This window comes from Platalea leucorodia (assembly GCF_965183815.1).
Source record: "Platalea leucorodia genome assembly, chromosome: 3".
Lineage (NCBI taxonomy): Eukaryota > Metazoa > Chordata > Aves > Pelecaniformes > Threskiornithidae > Platalea > Platalea leucorodia.
Genome location: NC_138825.1, coordinates 25,590,230 through 25,608,691, shown reverse-complemented (window position 1 = coordinate 25,608,691; position 18,462 = coordinate 25,590,230). Strand labels below are relative to the sequence as shown.

At 43.9% G+C, this 18,462-nt stretch overlaps 1 protein-coding gene across 3 annotated transcripts in view; it reads left to right on the top strand.

The window, feature by feature from the left end:
* The window catches only part of SMYD2 (SET and MYND domain containing 2), a 30,177-nt gene extending 19,091 nt beyond the window's left edge, over positions 1–11,086 (top strand). For 2 of the 3 annotated variants that reach the window (XM_082305424.1, XM_082305425.1), the window contains exons 7-12: positions 1,808–1,910; positions 4,261–4,371; positions 6,143–6,263; positions 6,893–7,067; positions 8,488–8,596; positions 10,678–11,086. In XM_082305424.1, coding sequence (XP_082161550.1) covers positions 1,808–1,910; positions 4,261–4,371; positions 6,143–6,263; positions 6,893–7,067; positions 8,488–8,596; positions 10,678–10,758 — 700 coding nt within the window. In that variant the 3' untranslated portion in view covers positions 10,759–11,086. Of the gene's footprint in view, positions 1–1,807; positions 1,911–4,260; positions 4,372–6,142; positions 6,264–6,892; positions 7,068–8,487; positions 8,689–10,677 lie in introns of all 3 variants that reach the window. The other variant, XR_014227552.1, reaches the window with a different exon arrangement.
* Positions 11,087–18,462: the final 7,376 nt, after the last annotated feature.

Here is an 18,462-nt window from a genome sequence, read left to right as displayed (position 1 = left end):
TTTCATGTTTTTAAAAATAAAATTAACTTACTTAAAACCAAACAAAGGTTCTTGCACATGTGTGGAAGTAGATATCTACTGAAAGAATTTTAATTAAACACTTAATTTGTCTTGTTTTAAGTATCTTTAAATAGCTAATAAAACGTGGCCAATGATTTGCAGCAGTTTTTTTTAAAATCTGGTAATTTTGGTAAAATTGCACTTGTAATTTGTTTTGAAGCTTAGATTGTGAACTGTATACAGGTTGGTAGGAAATATTACTTGGCTAGCAGATTCTGGACGGGGACAACATGTAATGGTCAAAACGAAATGAAAAGGATTGCAGGTGACTTGCTTTATTCACAACTTTGTTTTGGCTGGGTATAATCCTTCACCTGGTGTTCTCTGAACAACATCCCTTCTACCTTTGTTCCTTTGCAAACAGTAAATCCCTTTCATAACTTCTTTCAGCCTCCTCAGATGTTTTAAAAGCTGCGATGCTTTATGTTGCTATGACAGTGGAAAAAACATGTACAAGCTTCTTAGCTTTACAAATGAACTGCAGATGTTAAGTGTCAGCTGCAGTTTGTGGACAGGGGAGCACAGCTCTCTAAGGCTGAGGAACATTTCTTCCATTTAAGTCCGTCCTTCCCACTTAATGTTGTAGCAAAGGAGGATATTTGCTGCCCGTGTTCTTTGCAAACACCGTACTGAAAGTATTATCGCTGTCTGCTGAGGTTGACTTCCTTGTGAGGCATAGATTACTAGCAGCTTATCTGTGTCAAAGTAATCTGAAACTTAGAGATGCCCAATTAAAGCAGGACCTGATTTTGCCAAGTGCTGCATACAGACAGTATGCATACAGTCTATGCATACAGTATGCATACAGTAGTAGATAGTACTTGCTTCACAGATTCTCCTTCTTCAGGCAGGTCTGTCTCAAGTCTACAGCCCTCATCTACAGGTTGGAAATTAAGGCCTTGCAATGCCCAGGGTCAGAGTCATGGTGGAGAGAGGAGAGTATTAAACCAGGATGTTCTAGAAACATGTCCAACACCATCCTTTGTTTGTAAATGCTCAGCGTGCAAGAGCCAGGTCTTTGCTACTTAACAGTTATGCCTGTGAGCTAAAAAGGCTGAAGAGACAATTATTATTTTGGTAGATTGGAAGAGAAAAAATTAAAATTATACATTTTATCTCAAATAAGCAGCAAATTGCACTTTCTCCAAGCTTGGTAGTAAGGGGGAGTACTTTTCTCTAGTGGTCCAAGTTTTTGTGTAAGTTGTGTGCTTGTATAACAGACATAGATCTCTTCCCTCCCACTTCAAACATCGAGGCTGTTTATGTTTGCACAGAAGCCAGCTAAAATTTTAACGCTCATCTTAAGTTGCGATGCAGGATATTACGTTTGTTTTCCTGTATTTGCTTGTTTCCTTTAGGTTAAATATGTGTGTTTCTCCTCTGAGGAAAAGAGTCTGTCTATCATAGGTACCTAAATAGGACGTTGATAGTTAAGCTATGTGAACACCCTTGTCAGCTGTCCTGAAGCACTATAAGAATGGGAAAATAATAACTTGCCTAGTCCTGCAATAATAGGATTTAAAAATTGTAATGATTCATTAGCACAGCCACTCTCCATATCATTAGAATGAATAACAGTACGACGGATTTTCCCAAGGTTACCTTCATGTTAAGCCTCGGAATAAAAACAGCTTACAGAGACTGACTCAATCTTTCAGACTTACTTGTTTTCTGAAGTGGTGCTTAAATTTTTGCCTGTTGCATTTGGTGGCGGTGCGGGAAGAGATTTACTTTTCTGCTTTTACAGTGTTGCATTGATGAACCATAGCTGTTGCCCAAACGTGATTGTAACGTACAAGGGGACCTTGGCCGAAGTCAGAGCTGTTAAAGAGATTGAGCCTGGAGAAGAGGTAAATGCACTGTGTGTGAATGTACTCTGTATGCATGCATCCTAAAAGTAGGATCCATTCTGCTTTTCAGGATTCGTTTCAATTGGATGACAATTTAATCATAGGGGGGAGGATCTCTTGTTTCTCAGAGAAGTGTAAGATGTTGCTTTGGAAGAGTTGGGGCGGCTCTGGAGGACGGAAGCGATTCTCGGAGGCAGTATCCTATTTTGTGCTGAAACAAGGGAAGGGCACCTGCAGCAGTCGCTGCGTATCTGCCAGCCTCTGTCTTGGTTTGCCCATCTGTAAAATGAGGCTGAGTTTACTGATGTTTGGCTGGTGCTTTGAAATTCCAGGATCAAAGCAAATCATTACTGCTATAATAGTTCCCAGTATAATAGTAATGTATTGAAATCGAAGCCAGAATAAACAAGGTAAATGGGTACAGATAAGTCCTCTAACTTCTGTTTGGACAGAGCATCCACAAAACATGGGACTTGGTCATATCACTTCAGCGGCATTTGTTGGGAAGTCACGGAAGAACAAGAGTGTGTTTTTAGGTGGAGCGAAGCTGAACAGTGATGGATAAAATTCTGTGAAATTGAATAAGGCTCTGGGTTTACCATGAAACTTTCTCAATCAAATAATGAACTTGGCAGGGAGTCTTCAGCAACAGAGCTGCTTTTTGCTTTAAAAAAAAAAAAAGATATTAAACACAGTTGAAGAGGATGTTCAGGTATCTGCAGGGGATGAAGACAGGGAACATTCTCTGTGGGGATGGTGTTTGCATTGAGTTTCAATAACTTACTTGTTAATGTTAATTTAGCAGGCAAGGTTAATGCTGATCAAAATAAGTTCGGATTTGATAACTCCTACCACTTTCAGAAGTATGTGGTACCAGTTTTGAAGAAGGGAGAGAGGTTATTTTTGTGGATTGTAGCTGTTCACCGTTGTGAACAAAGCGAGTCTAGTTGCTAGAGCCAAGGGTGAATGTCTCAGGTGAGCAACTTCTTTTTATGCCATTTACTAACGATGATTTGTCTGTGATGTTGGCAGTCACTGCAAATGCATTGTGGTAATGGACAAGGACGGATCTTGGTTTTGGAATTTTACTGTGGAATCCCGGACATTTCAGCATTTTTGGGGAGGGCTTACTGTGAGAGGTAGAGATGTGGAGTATTTACTTTGCTTGTCATCCTCTTTTGATTGAGTTGTGTCTTAGAAGCTGCATCAGTTCTCCAGGACCTCATGGCTTTTGTGCATTCACTTTTCTGACACTTAAGAATTTTACAATGTGAACTCGTGGTTTTGCTTGGGCTCTGTGCAGTCTTATGGCCTGTGTCTCCATCTTCAGGTTCAATCTAGCCATTGCATTGCAACATTTTTAAAGTTTTTGCTGTAAATGGAGCTCCTGCATTTTGCATGTTTTGAAAATAGGGGAGGGAGGAGAGGAGTGTGAGGGAAAGTGGGAGATCACACAGAGTAAGAAGAAGAACATGCACTGTATGAAATTACATGTACATTTTACTTTAAAGAAGAAAGAAACCTTAAGCGTAAAGACTGAGCAAAAGGTTTCAAATAACTATAAATGAGGAAATGGAACTAAAGTTCTTCCTTCGTCTGCAAAATGATCAGTTGCACTCGGCATATGACATGTTTCTTGGGGGAGATCTCATTTTAAAAACAGCATTAAAGCTAGTTGCAGGGGTTCTTTTCTGAAGACCATTGAAGTAGAGGAAAACTTAAGAATAGTGTATGTGAAGGGCCTTTAAAGCAGGTTTTCTTTGCTTTAAAATTTTGCTGTTGAAGTAAATCTGATATTCATTCTCCTAGAATTGGAGCACTGGGCCTCTCTTCTTTTCAGAGATCTAAAGGTCTTTTTCCTAAGTTTCTAAAGCTACTGGTGACTGCTGTTGCCCCAATTTTTGTAGGCTTTCAGAAAGAAAAATTTGAGATTCCAGCCTCCAAAAAACCAGGCCACTGTAATTTATCGTAGGCTGGATGCCTGAAATCATTATTTTACCTCTGAAAACTAGGCATCACTTTGTAGTCTGACAGGAGCCCGAGATTTATCACTGTGATAGTTTCCTTATCCACACCTGAATCTTGCTGTCCTGGGTTTAAGCCAGGGTGATATTTGAGGGAAATTCCAAAATCAATAGGAAAGGAAGCTCTTCTCTGTCAGATTGCATTCACAAATGGCAACTCCTGATGCTGCTGAGAGGCTTGGAATGTGAGGGAACAGGCAGGTGATGTGGCTGCAGGGATCCGCAAGTTGCATGAATATGTAGTATACTACATAGGCTAGAACTGATAGTGATAAATACGTATAGTTACGCTGCTTTTCACTGACTGCTGTGTTTTTACCATATAGGTTTTTACCAGCTATATTGACCTATTGTATCCCACGGAAGACAGAAATGATCGATTAAGAGACTCGTATTTCTTTAATTGTGATTGCAGGGAGTGCATTACAAAAGAAAAGGTAATAAAATCGGTGTGAAATGTGCTTCTGACTGTCAAGGCGCCTACCCAGGTCCTTAGATGTAATATTATATATGGTTTAATTAAATTTTGGAAAGGAGGATAATGGGGTGGCTCTGTTTTTCTGTCTAGAAGACTTTCTGATACTCATTCTTTCCACTGTAATCATGACACATCAGGAAATTTCCTGGTAGATGCCTATTTAAAGTTGAGCTACAAAGCAAAGATGAAAACTTTGTTAAAAGTAGATAATTATACTGTGTCTATGCTACCTGGCCAAAAGAATTTAGCTCAGAACTTGTTTGTTTGCAACTGCATATTTCCTACCAGCTCCCAGCGGTGAATCTTGCTTGAGGCATTTCTGGGTTCCTGCTGTGGGATAGAGTCCCGCTGCAGTTCCTGGTTGGGACATCTTAGTTCTAGGTGACCTTGTGTGACATTGCCGGATGGTTTGGAGACCCAGCAGAATCTGCAAAACAAACTTGCCTGCTGTGGCACCTACATCGTTCTTCTCATGGACAGGGTAGGCCTGGGTCGCAGCCCCTTGTGATGCGCAGGCCAGATTGACGTTCCTTAGACATCGCCTGGTGCCCTTCAAAGGACAAAGGCAGACATCCAGACGGTGTTCCTTAAAACAGGGTGTTTGTTATTTTGATCGGCAGCACTTACGGGGGGTGGAAAAAGGCACCCAAACCCAGCAGATACCGAAACAACTGTGCCTGTCCTACTAGTTGTTTTCTTATCCTTCAGTGGAGGTCCTAGGAGAACTGGGCTTTGTGTGGCTCATCTGTCATTCCAGTCAAGATCGACCTGGCTGGCATAATCTGATCCTTAAGTTCTAGATTATTTTTTTTCCACATTTTCACAAAGGAGTCCTTTTACGAGCTGCTTTCCAAACTGACCAGACAACCATCTCCTTCCTCTAAAGGTGTTGTCTTTTGTAACTTCTTTTCCACGTAGTACCCAATATTCTTGTTTGAGGCCATTCTGTTGATACCGTAGTTGTGTTTTTCCCCACAATTACCCTGATAATTTTGCCATTGAGTTTAATGAAGCCAGGATTTCATCTGTGATTTCCAACAACATGCTACTCTTGGAATCACCTGTCACTCAGCGTCCCTCAGCTCTGGAAAGAGTCCCCTATAGCCCTCTCAGCTGGCAGATGAAATAGTAAAGGAAAAAGGAATCTAGCAACAATGTGAGGCTTAAACAGCAAAAGATGTCTCCAGATTGCAGCTGGCTCTTCGTGAAGTAGTACGTTAGATGGAAAGATAAGAGTAAGTGGAGCTGTCCAGCAGAAATCACAAGACGTGGAAATGTGGTTTTGTCTGTAGATATGGAAGATACTTTTCTGTATTTAATATCATCTTGTTTTCCACTGAGCTATCACTTGGTGGTAGGCCTACGGTATTTGAGCTTTTCTAGCCTTAAAACTGAATTTGTTGTAATCCCTAATCTCTCGGAAGCAGTGAAATTTCCTATGTAAAACTGCTTTCATGACAAAATTGAAAAGCTCTTGGATCTTTCAAAAGAAAGGGACTTCATGGAAGTAGAGAATGGCAGATGAACTGGAAGGCGCAGAGGATTCTAGGATTCCCAGCCAAGGCTTTAGAGAAAAATTGCAGGTGCACATTCTACCTTTGTTTTTACATTCTTTGAAGAGCTTAAGTTCCCATCTGTGTCTTTTTATTAGAGTAATTTTGTGTAGCAGGTGCACCTTTATTTGTAGGGCTTGGAACCTGCATTTATAACATCCATTGTGTTTCCTTCAGGATAAAGAGAAACTGGAAATCCGCAAGCTGAATGATCCTCCATCAGCAGAGACGGTGCGGGACATGATCAAATATGCCAGGAACGTGATTGAGGAATTCAGGCGAGCCAAACACTACAAATATATCCTTTGTCTCCCCCTGACTCCGCTGGCTTGGTGTGTGACCTGCTGGATTGCTTCAGAAGTACCTGCAGGAGAAATACTGCGGCCGTTAGAAGTTAAACATACCTCTGTCCTCTTTGTGTCTGAGGAGTTGGCCCGGCAGACGAGGGGCAGTTTAACCTTGCCGGTGGTGTGAGATTGTGAGACGCTGTGATTGTTCCTTCCTGTGCAGCTCTCCGCTTCTAGGAGTGCCGCATACGGCTGTCTCCGCACAACAAGCCAGAGACGAGGGTGAGCACAGGTGTGTGCCTGTGTTAGCCCACTCTAATACCGCCCGGTTTTGAGAGACTGGGCGTGAGGCTGCAGCTACTGCCGAGGGTCACAAGCCTACCTGTTGTAGCAGTGGTGCGGCGCAGACAAGAATGCAAGATTTGTAGAATATCTGAGTAGGAGGGGGAATAATCTCATGAGCAGAATACCTCTCAAAGTAGCTCTGGGGCTGTAGCATGGATGCTTTGGTGCCATTTGAGAGAAAAGAGAGCTTCTCGGAACCATTCTGAACAAGTTTAAGTCAGTTCTTCTTTGGCGTTACCAGGTAGTTGTCTAATCACAGACCGTTTATTTATTGGGTTCCTTGACTTCTTCATACCTCCTAGTGAATTACTGGAGATCTGTGAACTTAGCCTGGACAAGATGGGTGCAGTGTTTGAAGACAGTAATGTTTATATGTTACACATGATGTACCAGGCCATGGGTGTCTGTCTCTATGTGCAGGACTGGGAAGGTGCACTGCGTTATGGGCAAAAAATTATCAGACCGTACAGGTAAATATGAGACTTTATTTTTTTTTTAGTGCTCTAATTCAGTAATCTGAATAATTTAGACAAGTTTGGACAGAGATCACTTCTCTCAGTACACATTGTATAAACACGCTACCCATGACATCACTACTCAAAAAGGAATGTGTAAATGCTGGGACAGGTTTTGTTTACTGTCAAAACGTGGCCTGCAATATATAGCAGAAGGTGACTCTGAAATCCTTGCTTTGAGTTCTCAAAATAAGTTTGTGCCACCTTGGATACTGTGCTAGTTCTGTTTAGCTAGATAAATACTGGCGTTTTTAATATCCCAATATTTTACTGAAGCAGAGCTTCGAAGTGCATCTGCAGTCAGTATTTTGTGTAAGGTCACGGAGGCAAGGCCGGCTCTTGCTGTCAGCCCCCTGCCCTCTCCCGCTCCCTTCCCTCCGCAGCAGCGCAGCGGTCGGGGGCGCAGGGGAGCAGGGCCCTGGCCCGGGGCTGGGGCTGGGCAGCAGAGGGAGCTGGAGCCCAGCTCAGCTCGGGCGCTCGGAGGCTGTGGGTGCCCTGCTGTCCCCCATCCCCGCTGCCCTGCAGCTGGCAGCCGGGGAGAGCGTGCGGGCTGAAGCCCCGCGGGGGGCGAGGCAGCACCCAGCCTCTGCGGGGAAAAAATAAAGTGCTCTCCGATAAATTTTTCTGTGTTTTTACAGTAGCGATCTCGTTCGTTAGAGGCAACCGGTTACGTGCTGTATCTGATCCTGCCATGAATCTCCCAGGCAGATTCTCATCTTGAGCTGTGACTTTCTTGCCAGCTGGGGGGAGCGCAAGTAAAGCTCTCCCTTTGGAGCAGATGCCAACGTAAAGTCACAGATCACTTGGCAGAGAGCAGCGATACAAAGAAGGAGCCAACATTCCCCCCCTGGGGGCTCAGTACTATTTATCTTCCCTGGGACTTGCCCAGCTCCTCTGGCTCCGAGCCTGGCATTCCAGGTCAGCTCTGCTGAACCGGCCTCTGCCAGCTGAGCGTGTGCGAGTGCAGAATGGCATGCGCGCCGTACGCGCTGCCGAGGGCCCCTCGCTTTCCATTAAAGACCGACTATTGTGGAACAGGCAGAGTTCCTTCTGCGGGTGTAGGGTGGCTCCAGAAACTCGTAACAATGCAGTCGCTTTCTGTAGCTGGCTAGATGAAAACTAGTGGCAGAAAGTCGCTGCCATCTGACAGCTGTTGAGAGGCATATGGTAGTTTCAGTTCAATTCCCAATTGTCAGGCGTCCCCATCCCAGAAACAATTGGCGCTGACTCTTGGCAGTCATGGCAGAGGGGATGCGCGGTGAATGGGCAGGGGCGAGGAGAGGCAGCTTCTTGCCCCCTGAGAGGGGGACGGGGGCTGGGAAAATGCTATGAAACTGCCAGGTTTGATAAAGCTGAGTTTCTTTCTCTCTTGCAGTAAACATTATCCCTCCTACTCGCTGAATGTTGCCTCCATGTGGCTGAAATTAGGGAGACTGTATATGGCGCTGGAGAACAGAACGGCTGGAGTTAAAGCCCTGAAGAGGGTATTTGTTTCCTGGTTTCTTCATTAATAATACCGGTTCAGGCATGGGATCATTGAAACACGACGTGCTTCTCTGTCAGTAAGCCTGGCTTGGTAGGAAGCGCACCATGTGTTAATATATTTGGTTACTGGCTTTTTGGCTCGGTTTTGATTTTCCCGAAGATGCGGTATAGCTCTGTTCTCACATACGAGGGGTCTTACCTTTTCACGGTGGACTTCTGCTGCGGCAGCTGGGGTGAGCGTTATGCTTAAGCATTTGCTATACCTTCTTCGCTGAGCTAGAGCTGTACTAGCGTCAATGAAGCAGAACTCTAGCTTCTCCTTACTTGCTAGGTAAAAGGACAGAAAAAATGCTTGGCTCTTACAAAAGGCACATAGTGTTTCATTGAAGCCTGTGATTTCTATATCCAAGTTAAACTAGGCATGCTTTTGGTGGTTGTTTGTTCTGGAACCAATTGATTTTTAAATAGCTGAAGGGAATTCAATGCATATGGTAATGCTGAAATTGGCAAATACAGCATTTGGTTTTACATTTTTCTTCACCCCTTTTTATTAGTCTGTTCCTTATTCTTCAGGTTTTTTCTCCCCTCTATTTTTTTTTTATTTGTCTGAACCATGTTTCTTGACTTTCTTCCCCTACGGTTGTTGGACAGAAGTTTATTTTAGTTTCTTAAGCATCAGTGACTACTGTAGCATATAATGACTTGGTGTGGAATGTCACGATTATTTTTTGTTTTTTCTTCCTTTTTAGATGCTGGCAAGTTTTTAGCCAGCAATAACAGAGCTATCCAGCCATGGTGAAAGATAGTACACGAATATATGCTCTAAAATTTAACTGTTACCTAGTTTAAAATTAGCATAGGTTTTCCTTCGCTGTGGTGTTAAAGCTTTGACTAAAACTGGGATTTGTGCCAGCAGGAACATGGGATTGGGGGGTTGGGAACTGTAGGTAGATTTGTTGGCATAGTTAGCTTCCTAACACAAACATTTTCTAATGACTCACTTCCAAAAGCTGCCTACAGGAACTGCCCAAAGTTATCCCAGCCCCTGATGTTTGGGATTTAGTGGAAAAACAAAACCATTGTTCTCTGGCCGTTTGCAAGCAGCTGGCCCGAAGGCCCTCCTTTCTTCTTTTGGGCAGGAGGGGGAACGGAGCCATTGCTCGCTGCTGCCGAGGTGGAACCAAAGGCTCTCGTTGTACTGACTTAACAAATACAAGAGCATAATTCCATAGAAGTTTCCTGAGGAGAAAATGGCTAAATGCTCTGGGGGCTAGGATGCTGCGATTCCTTGCTGTATCTTAGCATCGTGGTCTTGCAATACTCTCAGACTTACTCCGAACTTGCTTCTTTCAGTCCTATCTCCTGTTGCCTTTTGCTACATCTGTTTGGGGCCGCTGCTGTCCTTTTCTCAAGTGGAAGTCTTGCCTCTACACCCGCTCTGCGCTGCAGCGTGGGTCGCGGCAGGAACGTGCGAGTCCGTGGGTTTGGCTGCCTGGAGCGTTCGCTCCGAGGGCCAGAGCAGCCGTAGGTGGACCGGCAGGGAGTCGGCCACGGCAGCGTCTGTCCCGATCTGGCAAGGTCTCGCTTTTGCCTCGGCGGTTGCCTAAGCAATTGCTTCCTTCGTAAAGCGTTGGTAGCCCTGGAACCGGTGGAGGGTTCACAGAATCGAGCCTGAAATGCCTTAATGTAACTTCTGCAGTAGGCCTGCTCCTCAGTCTGACGGCCGAAGGAGGAATTGGTAGGAACGGAGCTCCGTCTGATACTGGTTAAGTCCTCCACCAGAATATTACCCGCTCCGCTTGCAGTTTTCTGTCCTGGAGCTGGTTGCATTCAAAGTAGTTTTGTCAGGAATATCATTTTGAAAGGTGCTTTGGGATCCTCTAAGATGAAAGCTGTATTCTCTGAATGTAAAACCTTTATTACTTAGTTTTGAATTTCATTTTATTTCCTACTGGGTTTATGACTACAAGGGGATAAAAAGTAGCTAGAGGTGTCAGACTGTTTCAAACCTCCAAAGAGAGTATTTATAGCCTGGTGTTATATATGAATCAATTGTCTGAATATTTTTTCCTTTTCATAGGCAATTGCTATCATGGAAGTCGCACATGGGAAGGATCATCCATACATTTCAGAGATCAAAAAGGAATTAGAGGACCACTGAGCCTTTGAATCTACGCAATCCTTCAAACCTTTATTTAAAAAGCCTTGTTATGGAAACCTTCAGGAGCGCTTTGAAAAGCGGTAGAGTATGAACACAGTTCCGTCCTATAATTGGAATGACAAACACACTTAGGCCTTGCAAAATGTTCCTACCTTCCACACTTCTACAATTGCCTTTTTTCCTTTTTTTTTTTAAGGAAGCATCTATGGTTTCTTAAAGGTTATGCCTTTTGACAACTCATGTGCAAAAATGGCCATGTTTTTCTTTACGGGTTTTAAGGTGTATCTTATTTGTGTAAAGCAAATAAAGCAGTCTTGACCCCTCTTGATTCCACTTGTACACTTCCATCAGTGCAATAGTTTTGTGACAGCTGCTTTTGCCTAAGTCATTTCATTGAATCTGACAAATTAATTAGCAGAAGCTGTACTTTTTTTGTTTGGTCCCATTCCTCTGTTCACAAATCATTTTTGTTTGCAGTGGCTTAGCTGAGGGAGAGGGGAAATGGGGCTGATGGATTCCGCGCATTGTGCAGGAAAGCCGCCACCGTTCCCTCAGCCAGGTGCCTCCTGGCGCGTGGGGATTCTCCGCTGGAAGGGCCTAGAGCTCAGCAGGCGTCGCACCGGGAACGCTGGCACCCGCCTCGGAGCGCCAAGGCTCGCGCGAGACGTCAACCGTGCAACTTCTGGCTTTGTAATCCCCGTTACAAGCTGAAGTGAATTGTTACAGAGGAGAGCTCATGTTTCCTTATAGCCATACCTTCACCTCCAGTGGATTAAAACTATTCTATTAATACGTTGGCAATTACTTTTAATAGAGGAACAAGAACATTTTCTGAGAAAAAATCCAGGACTTGACTTTCTCTGCCTGTCTGATACCGGAGGGTTTTTTTTTTCCTCCGTTTAGATCAATGGCAGGAGATGGCTTTTAAGGATGGGGAAAGAAGAGGAGGGAGAGGGTGGCTGTGTACTTCCAAAGTTTAAATACATTGCACGGTAAAACTACATGACCATTCCTTACTGCTTTCACAGCTTATGAAAGTGTGATGAGAGAGAGAACACATCACCATTAAGAACGTCTTCATATTTTCTTTCTTGTAAGTGCTGCTCTGAAGATAAAACTGCTAGAAAACAGGGATTTGTCAGCTCATTTTGCTGAAAGCTTTTATTGCTCTCTAGCCAGCAATTGTTGCTGGAGTACGTGAAACTGCACCAGATCTTATGATTCCAGAAAGCCGAGGCCACTTAACTGCAGCCAAGCCAAGGAGGAGGGCACCAGTGACTATATTTATCCTAACTTGACCTTGTCGGGCAATAGCACCTGCCCCGAGCCCAGACTGTACTTCAGCATTGAAGAATCGCCTTAGCCTAGCGCACGCACGAGGAGGAGCCTTGTCCCTGTGAAACTTGGGTTGCTGTTTACAGAAGGTTCTCCAAAACTCGCGGTGCCTCGCCATTTAACATGGGAAACCAGCGCAAGCACCATAGGTGCGACTACACAACCTTCAGCTGGTAGAGGAAAGAACACAAGCAGAGTTTTCCTTGAAAAAAAATGGTTTATTGTATACTGTGAATATGAAGGTCAGCCTTACCAAAAACCTTAGTGACTGAAGACGTTCTCATATTTGCAAAAGCGTATAAGAAACTATTTACACAAGGGCAGTGAAAGGGGTAAAAAATTATTGCAATTAATGCTGAATAGAACTTTATAAAAAGAGAAAGAAAAGAAACAGTGCAAAAATACTGTCAAAAGTAATCAGTTCTATACAGAAGATAAAACTGACAAGCATAAGCTTATGTACTGATACGAATAATACATTAGAATATAAACTAGCATGCATAGATTCATTTTTTTAAAGGCTTTCAATAGCATAGAATAGTTCTGCCGTTCAGCCCTAACAGGAGGGAGTCGGGGCAGGAAGGGCGCGTCACCGATGTCTCATTGCGCTACAAGACGTGTACATACAACGAGGCTGTGAGGTTCAGATCGCTGCCGTGTGCTAAACTGTCATGGACAGAATTGCAGAACAAATAAAACAGGAAGCATCGAAATACTGAAGTAAAACGGGACAGTAAAATCCAGTGACATAAAACTTAAACATGTTATTTTGTTTAATGTATGTCCCACACAATTATATATGGGAGTATTACAGTCATCTGCATGTGTAAACTTTTTTCCTTTGTAAAATAGCCAAAGAAAGGTACTTTACTAATGAGGAAAACATACTTTCCATATGGAGCAATCTCAACAGGATAAACATCCTATTAACAGTCTCTCTGGCACTAAAGGTCTGTTTTCTTTTAAAGACTGAGTAGCAGCAAGAAAATACTTTATTTAACACACACAAAAAGGAAGTTCTTGTAGACGTAATGTATAATTAAGTTGTGGAACTCACCAACACAGGACATTGTGAAGGCCAGAGGAATAAATGGGTTTTAAAAGACAAGGTAGCATGATTCCTGGAAGATGGATCCATCGGTAGTTATTAAATGCAGTGAGCGGGATTCAGCTTTCGCCTCAGGAAGCCGCTAAAGGCCTGGCGGCCAGCTGCGCTAGAGGGGCTGAGCAGCCTCTTCTAGGCGCATTCGTATTTCTTCCTCGAGTGTCAACTACCAGGCACTGTCCAAGACAGGGAGCGACCGCCAGCCTGCTGTGGAAGGATTGTGTAGGTGCTGCCTGCCTCATCAGGGACCCCTGCCCCCAAAATACCTGGAGCTGAGTGTCCAAAACACCGAGTCCTTACCCAGCTGATTTGGGAGAGTAAAACTATTAAGCGCTGCATTCATGCCAGGGGTCAGCTGAAGGATTAGTCTTTCCCTTGCTGTTAAATAGTGCTGGGATTCTCCAGTGAAAGCTGCTGTTTTACTGCTGACTTCCAGTTCACCCTCCAAAGGCAAAGTCCTGCTCTTGTAGCATGCGGGAACCTCTCAGCGAGGGCACGCACAAAGCACGGGCATCAAAACTTTAACACGCTGAAAAAAACACCAACCAAAAAATGGCTGAGAGGAACCAAGGGAATTGTAGCGTAAGAGACTCTAAAAACACTGACAAAATTTATTTACTTTTAAATATTTATATAAACACTGCTATTTCTGACCTGTGCACTGTGTTTTGTTTCACAATCTAACAGCAGTTTATGGTTGAGACCTCCGCCTTCTGTTGTTTGCCCAGCAGCCGGCTGTTCCCTCCCTCAAATCGCAGTCCCTCCAAGCCAGGGCTACGCGCAGCTGCGTGCGTCACGTCCGCCTCTAAAGGCTCGGGTGGCATCTGTAGTTCCCATAGCACCAGGTCCTACAAGAAAACCTCTCTAGAAGGCTGAGAACGAGATGGGGACAATTGCCTTTGGGGTTTTGGACTTGCAACCTTTCTCTTGTTGTCATCAAAACCCATCCCCAAACTCCATATGGCTCGGACTACGCATCAGCAGATGCGTAGCCATTTTTACAGCTAACGGACAAACCATGTTTCCATGCAGTGCTTCCCTTTCAAGGTCAGCTGTGGGTGGTTGCTCCTTCACTAGGATGCACCCGTTGTTTCCTGCAGTGGGTGCCACCCTGGCTCTCTGGATGTCAAGCATTCTTTTCCATAAAGACAAGCAGCAAAATTTAACTCCGACCGACCTCGGTGATGCACGAGAGCTGCTACAGCAGGCGTCAGCCGTACTGATGCCTCCGCTTTCTGAGCACACCAGTCACAAACTGTTAGCGAGACTGACAACAGCTAATTCAGCCGTTGTCTCCTCCCGGGAGGCCGGTGGGGACTCAGCCGTTGCGAGTGCAGCGTGGTCGGGAGCTGCAGAATTCTCCCTGCAGATTTGTGTGCTATATCCAAGTACGAGATTGCCCATCAGCATTTATTTTAGAGTCGCTTGTGGGCTACGCAGACATAGCAGGTATTGGATCAAAAACTAATGTGCTAGCTTAAAATAACCATCTCTACTGAAGCACTGAGACTTACTCATTCTTTTCCAACCTATGTTTTGCCATTTGCATTTGTCTGTTTACAAGAAAGTAATTAAATTTAAAAAAAGCTCTTGAAATCATGCAAATATTTAATATTCCTAGCTGAGGCAACTGATTTAAATAAGTGGAACAGAAATGTCCTTCAGTATCCTTTTTACAAAGGACTGCATTAGCAATAGGTTGGGTAAGTTCTCAACGATGTGTCTCCTGCCAGCTGAAACTAGTTTAGGGAAAAGGTATTTCCAAGAAGGCTGAGCTTTTAGGGTCCCTATGTACCTATATAGGAGAAAGTTTGTGGGATCAAGCTTCATCTTTCCTGAGGAACTCAAGGACAAGAGGTGCCAAAGCAGGCCTGTGGAGGAGCTGGAACAAGCAGGACCTGAGCAGCTGATGCCTGCCATCCTCCCGTGGAGCTGTGGAGGATGGAAGGAAACAGGACATCCACAGCACTGACCAGCACCAGAACCCAGCTGTCATCTCTCCCATCCCTGATGGGACAACGTTAGGCATGAAACGCTCAGACCGTAACTTTAACCAAAAATTTGGTGCCAGCGACCTCAACACTATCATTGTGAAGAGTTTAAAAAAAAAAAAAAAAAAAAAAAAATTAAAAAAAGGGTGTTAAATTGCAAAATTAAATGCAGATTAAGAGTGCACAAAAAGGAAGGCATACACAATGGATTCCCAAGTCAGACTTGCTTACCCACTCCAAGTTGTCTGTTGGAAAGAGTCAGGGAGCATAGGCTGAACGTGCCAGACTGCAACATGGGCGCCTTGGGAGAAGACTGCTTGGGTCAAACTTTTTAAGGTGCGGCTCAAGGATGCATCTTTGTGAGATTTTCAATCCAGACTTCACTCCAAATGGACGAAATGCGTCTTTTAGAGCCTACCCACTGTCATGCTTTGATGTTAAAAAAACCCACGCAACACAACAGACAGCAGCCCCAAACTGTCCTCCTTTTCTGCTTAAGGACTCTGCTCTTAAAGCCTGCGGGACACAACCTAAACAGTGCTGTTGCTTTAAGTCTCATGCGTTCATTCCTGCTATGACTAATGAAATTGGATGCAAAATGCATTTTCCTGTCACTCCCTAAAGGTTAGGAAATACTGCCCAAGCAGTTTAGGCCTGATAAAACAACAACAGGTTCAAAGTCAGAAGGTTCAGTTTTTCCCCTACAAAACTGTATCGCGTTTCAATCGTAAAACATCGGCGTGCTGAGGTTTGGTTGCAAGCTGGGGTGAAAAGGAACCTCTGAAGGCACGGACCAGCCCAATTCACTTAGGATATTAGCAGATCTAGTCAAAATAAAATCTAGCAGGAAAAAATACATTGAAGTCAGATGAAAGGAAAAGTTTAAAATTGCCATTCTTTGACAATGAAAGGGCAAAAGTGAGTCACATTGGCCTCTATCTACCATACCAGCCACGTTAGGAGTTAATTGGAAATGACTGTTTACTATGTGGCCACTTATTTGGCTCATTAATAGGCACTGACTTAATTTGGAAAGGATTTTTGGTGCCATTTTGTAATTAATATTTTTCTAAGACACCTATGATGCATCTTTGCATAAAAAACAGTCGCTTAATTTTCTTCCTTTCACCCACAGCTCTCTACATTCTCTTGATGCAATAACTTTCCTGTGCTCACTGTAAAAACAGAAGTATACGTTTCAGCCAAGAAGAGCTGAATAATAAGACAAGAGGAACAGATTCTTTTCCCTCCTGATTTTCTACTTCTCACATCCAAGTGGAGCAATGGGACTTGACAGCTCTGAGTTCAAACTTAATTCATCATTAGGAAATTATTCAAAAAGCTATAACGAGATAACTAATTTAATACACTTTGCTTCAAGGTTTATTCCTTGGCTTGTTTCCCAGATATAAAGCATCTCTGTGCAATTATCATGCAGATGCTGCTGAAAAGACTTTAAATGGTTGCTGCTAATTTAACAAGAGATATGTTGGCATTGGCAGAAGAAATTAGAGGAAAACAGAAGTTGACTGAAAACTCAACTGATCCCTAAAAGGAACACAGTCAAGATAGTACAGCTAAATAACTCCTCACCATTCGTTGGTAGCTAGAAGTCTCCACCAGAATCCTTCTCACCTCCTTAGGCACGTATTGCAGAGTACCAAATCGACACAGCGCAGTTTTAAATACATTTAAGAAACACTCTGGTACAGAGCCTTAGATTAAGCTCCCGCCGATTTTAGGGCAAGGTAGGTAGGTAAGTCCCTTTAGTGCTGAAGTGGAGAGTGCTTGTAGGCTCAGGCCTTTGTGCATTGACCGAGGGTTCGGAGGTGGGGATGCAACGGAAAAGCAATGGTGGGACTAAAAGATGAAATTTATCTGGGAAAGGGATACCAAGAAAGATCATTTCACCGCGACAGAGTAACTGCATTGCATCACGCGCCCTGAGAGGCTGCGAAATCTCCACCCTTGGAGATTTCTGAAACTGGACGTGACCCTGGGCAAGCCTATCCAGCTTTGAAGTCTGGGACCAGAGGCCTCCAAGGCTCCCCTCCAGCTTGATCCATTCTCTAGTGATCCGACGGGACCGCCGGGTGGAAGCAGGGCTGGACTGCCCGCAGGAGGGTGGCAGTGTGCAGAGATGGGAAAGAGGAGTCAGTGGGAGGAGGGGAGCGACCTCAGTGCAGGAACTTTCCACCTCTTACACCAGAAATAACAGCGTGGGAGTCCCACCACAACTTGCTAAAGCTTTTTGGTTTTCTTTTTAAAATTTTTAAAAAGTGCAGTTACTATCAGTTCTAAATAACTAAGTAAATGCTACCCTGCACACACTGCAACGTAATTCATAATGTGATTTACTCCAGTGAAATAAACAGTTTGGAGAAAGGAACATGCACCACCAAGTTGTGCAAAACAGCTAGCCGATGCCAAGGGACAGAGGATGAGGAAGACGGAGGAGGACAGGGCTAACTGCTGAGATACTTACAGGACACGTGGATTTTTTTCTTAGCTCTGTCATGGATTTCACTGTTGGCCTAGGGCAAGCCAGTTAAGAATCTGTGCCCTAGTTACGCAGTGGAGAAGGTTTGTTTCCCTTTTCTGTTCTGATTGTAAACTTCAGGCAAGGACTGTTTCGCCTTTATTTATTTATACATCATCTTCCTAATCCTAACCGGAATCCCTGAACACTACCAGGATAAAATAGTAATAATAAATAGGAGGGAGAATCCAAAGCGACCAGAGAAGAGAGATGATCTGTGCAATTTAATACAAAAACCACCCTAACAAAGTGAGGTTTGCCAATACCGAAAGGAAGACTGCTCCATGTGCTCATAAACCACAAGACAGCGATGGGGGAAGAATCAAGGCGGACTCTGAGCTAAAGCTCTCAAGGGTCACCGTTTGGAGAACACGGGTATGGAGAAAAGACCATATTGGTCATTTTGACAAAGTTCAAATAACTAGAAAGTAAAATGATTACAGCGCTGAAGACAATATTTCACACTGGAAACTAAGGCAACTGGAGATGCCTAACTTAAACGAGATTCCTTTTCTACGGAAGGTGAGCCTCAAGGCAATAAACTTTCAGTGTAATTCATGAGAAGGTCCTTGATTTGAGTTTTTTTCAGCTGCATTTAGTTGAAATTTCTGTGCTGTTCAACCCACAGCCCGCCACAGTTGCCAGCAAGACTCATTCACTGACTTCAGCCTGCACTGTTTCAGCTCCTATGGATCCCTTCGAGGACTGCAGACAGTAGCAAAGGCCTCATTTAA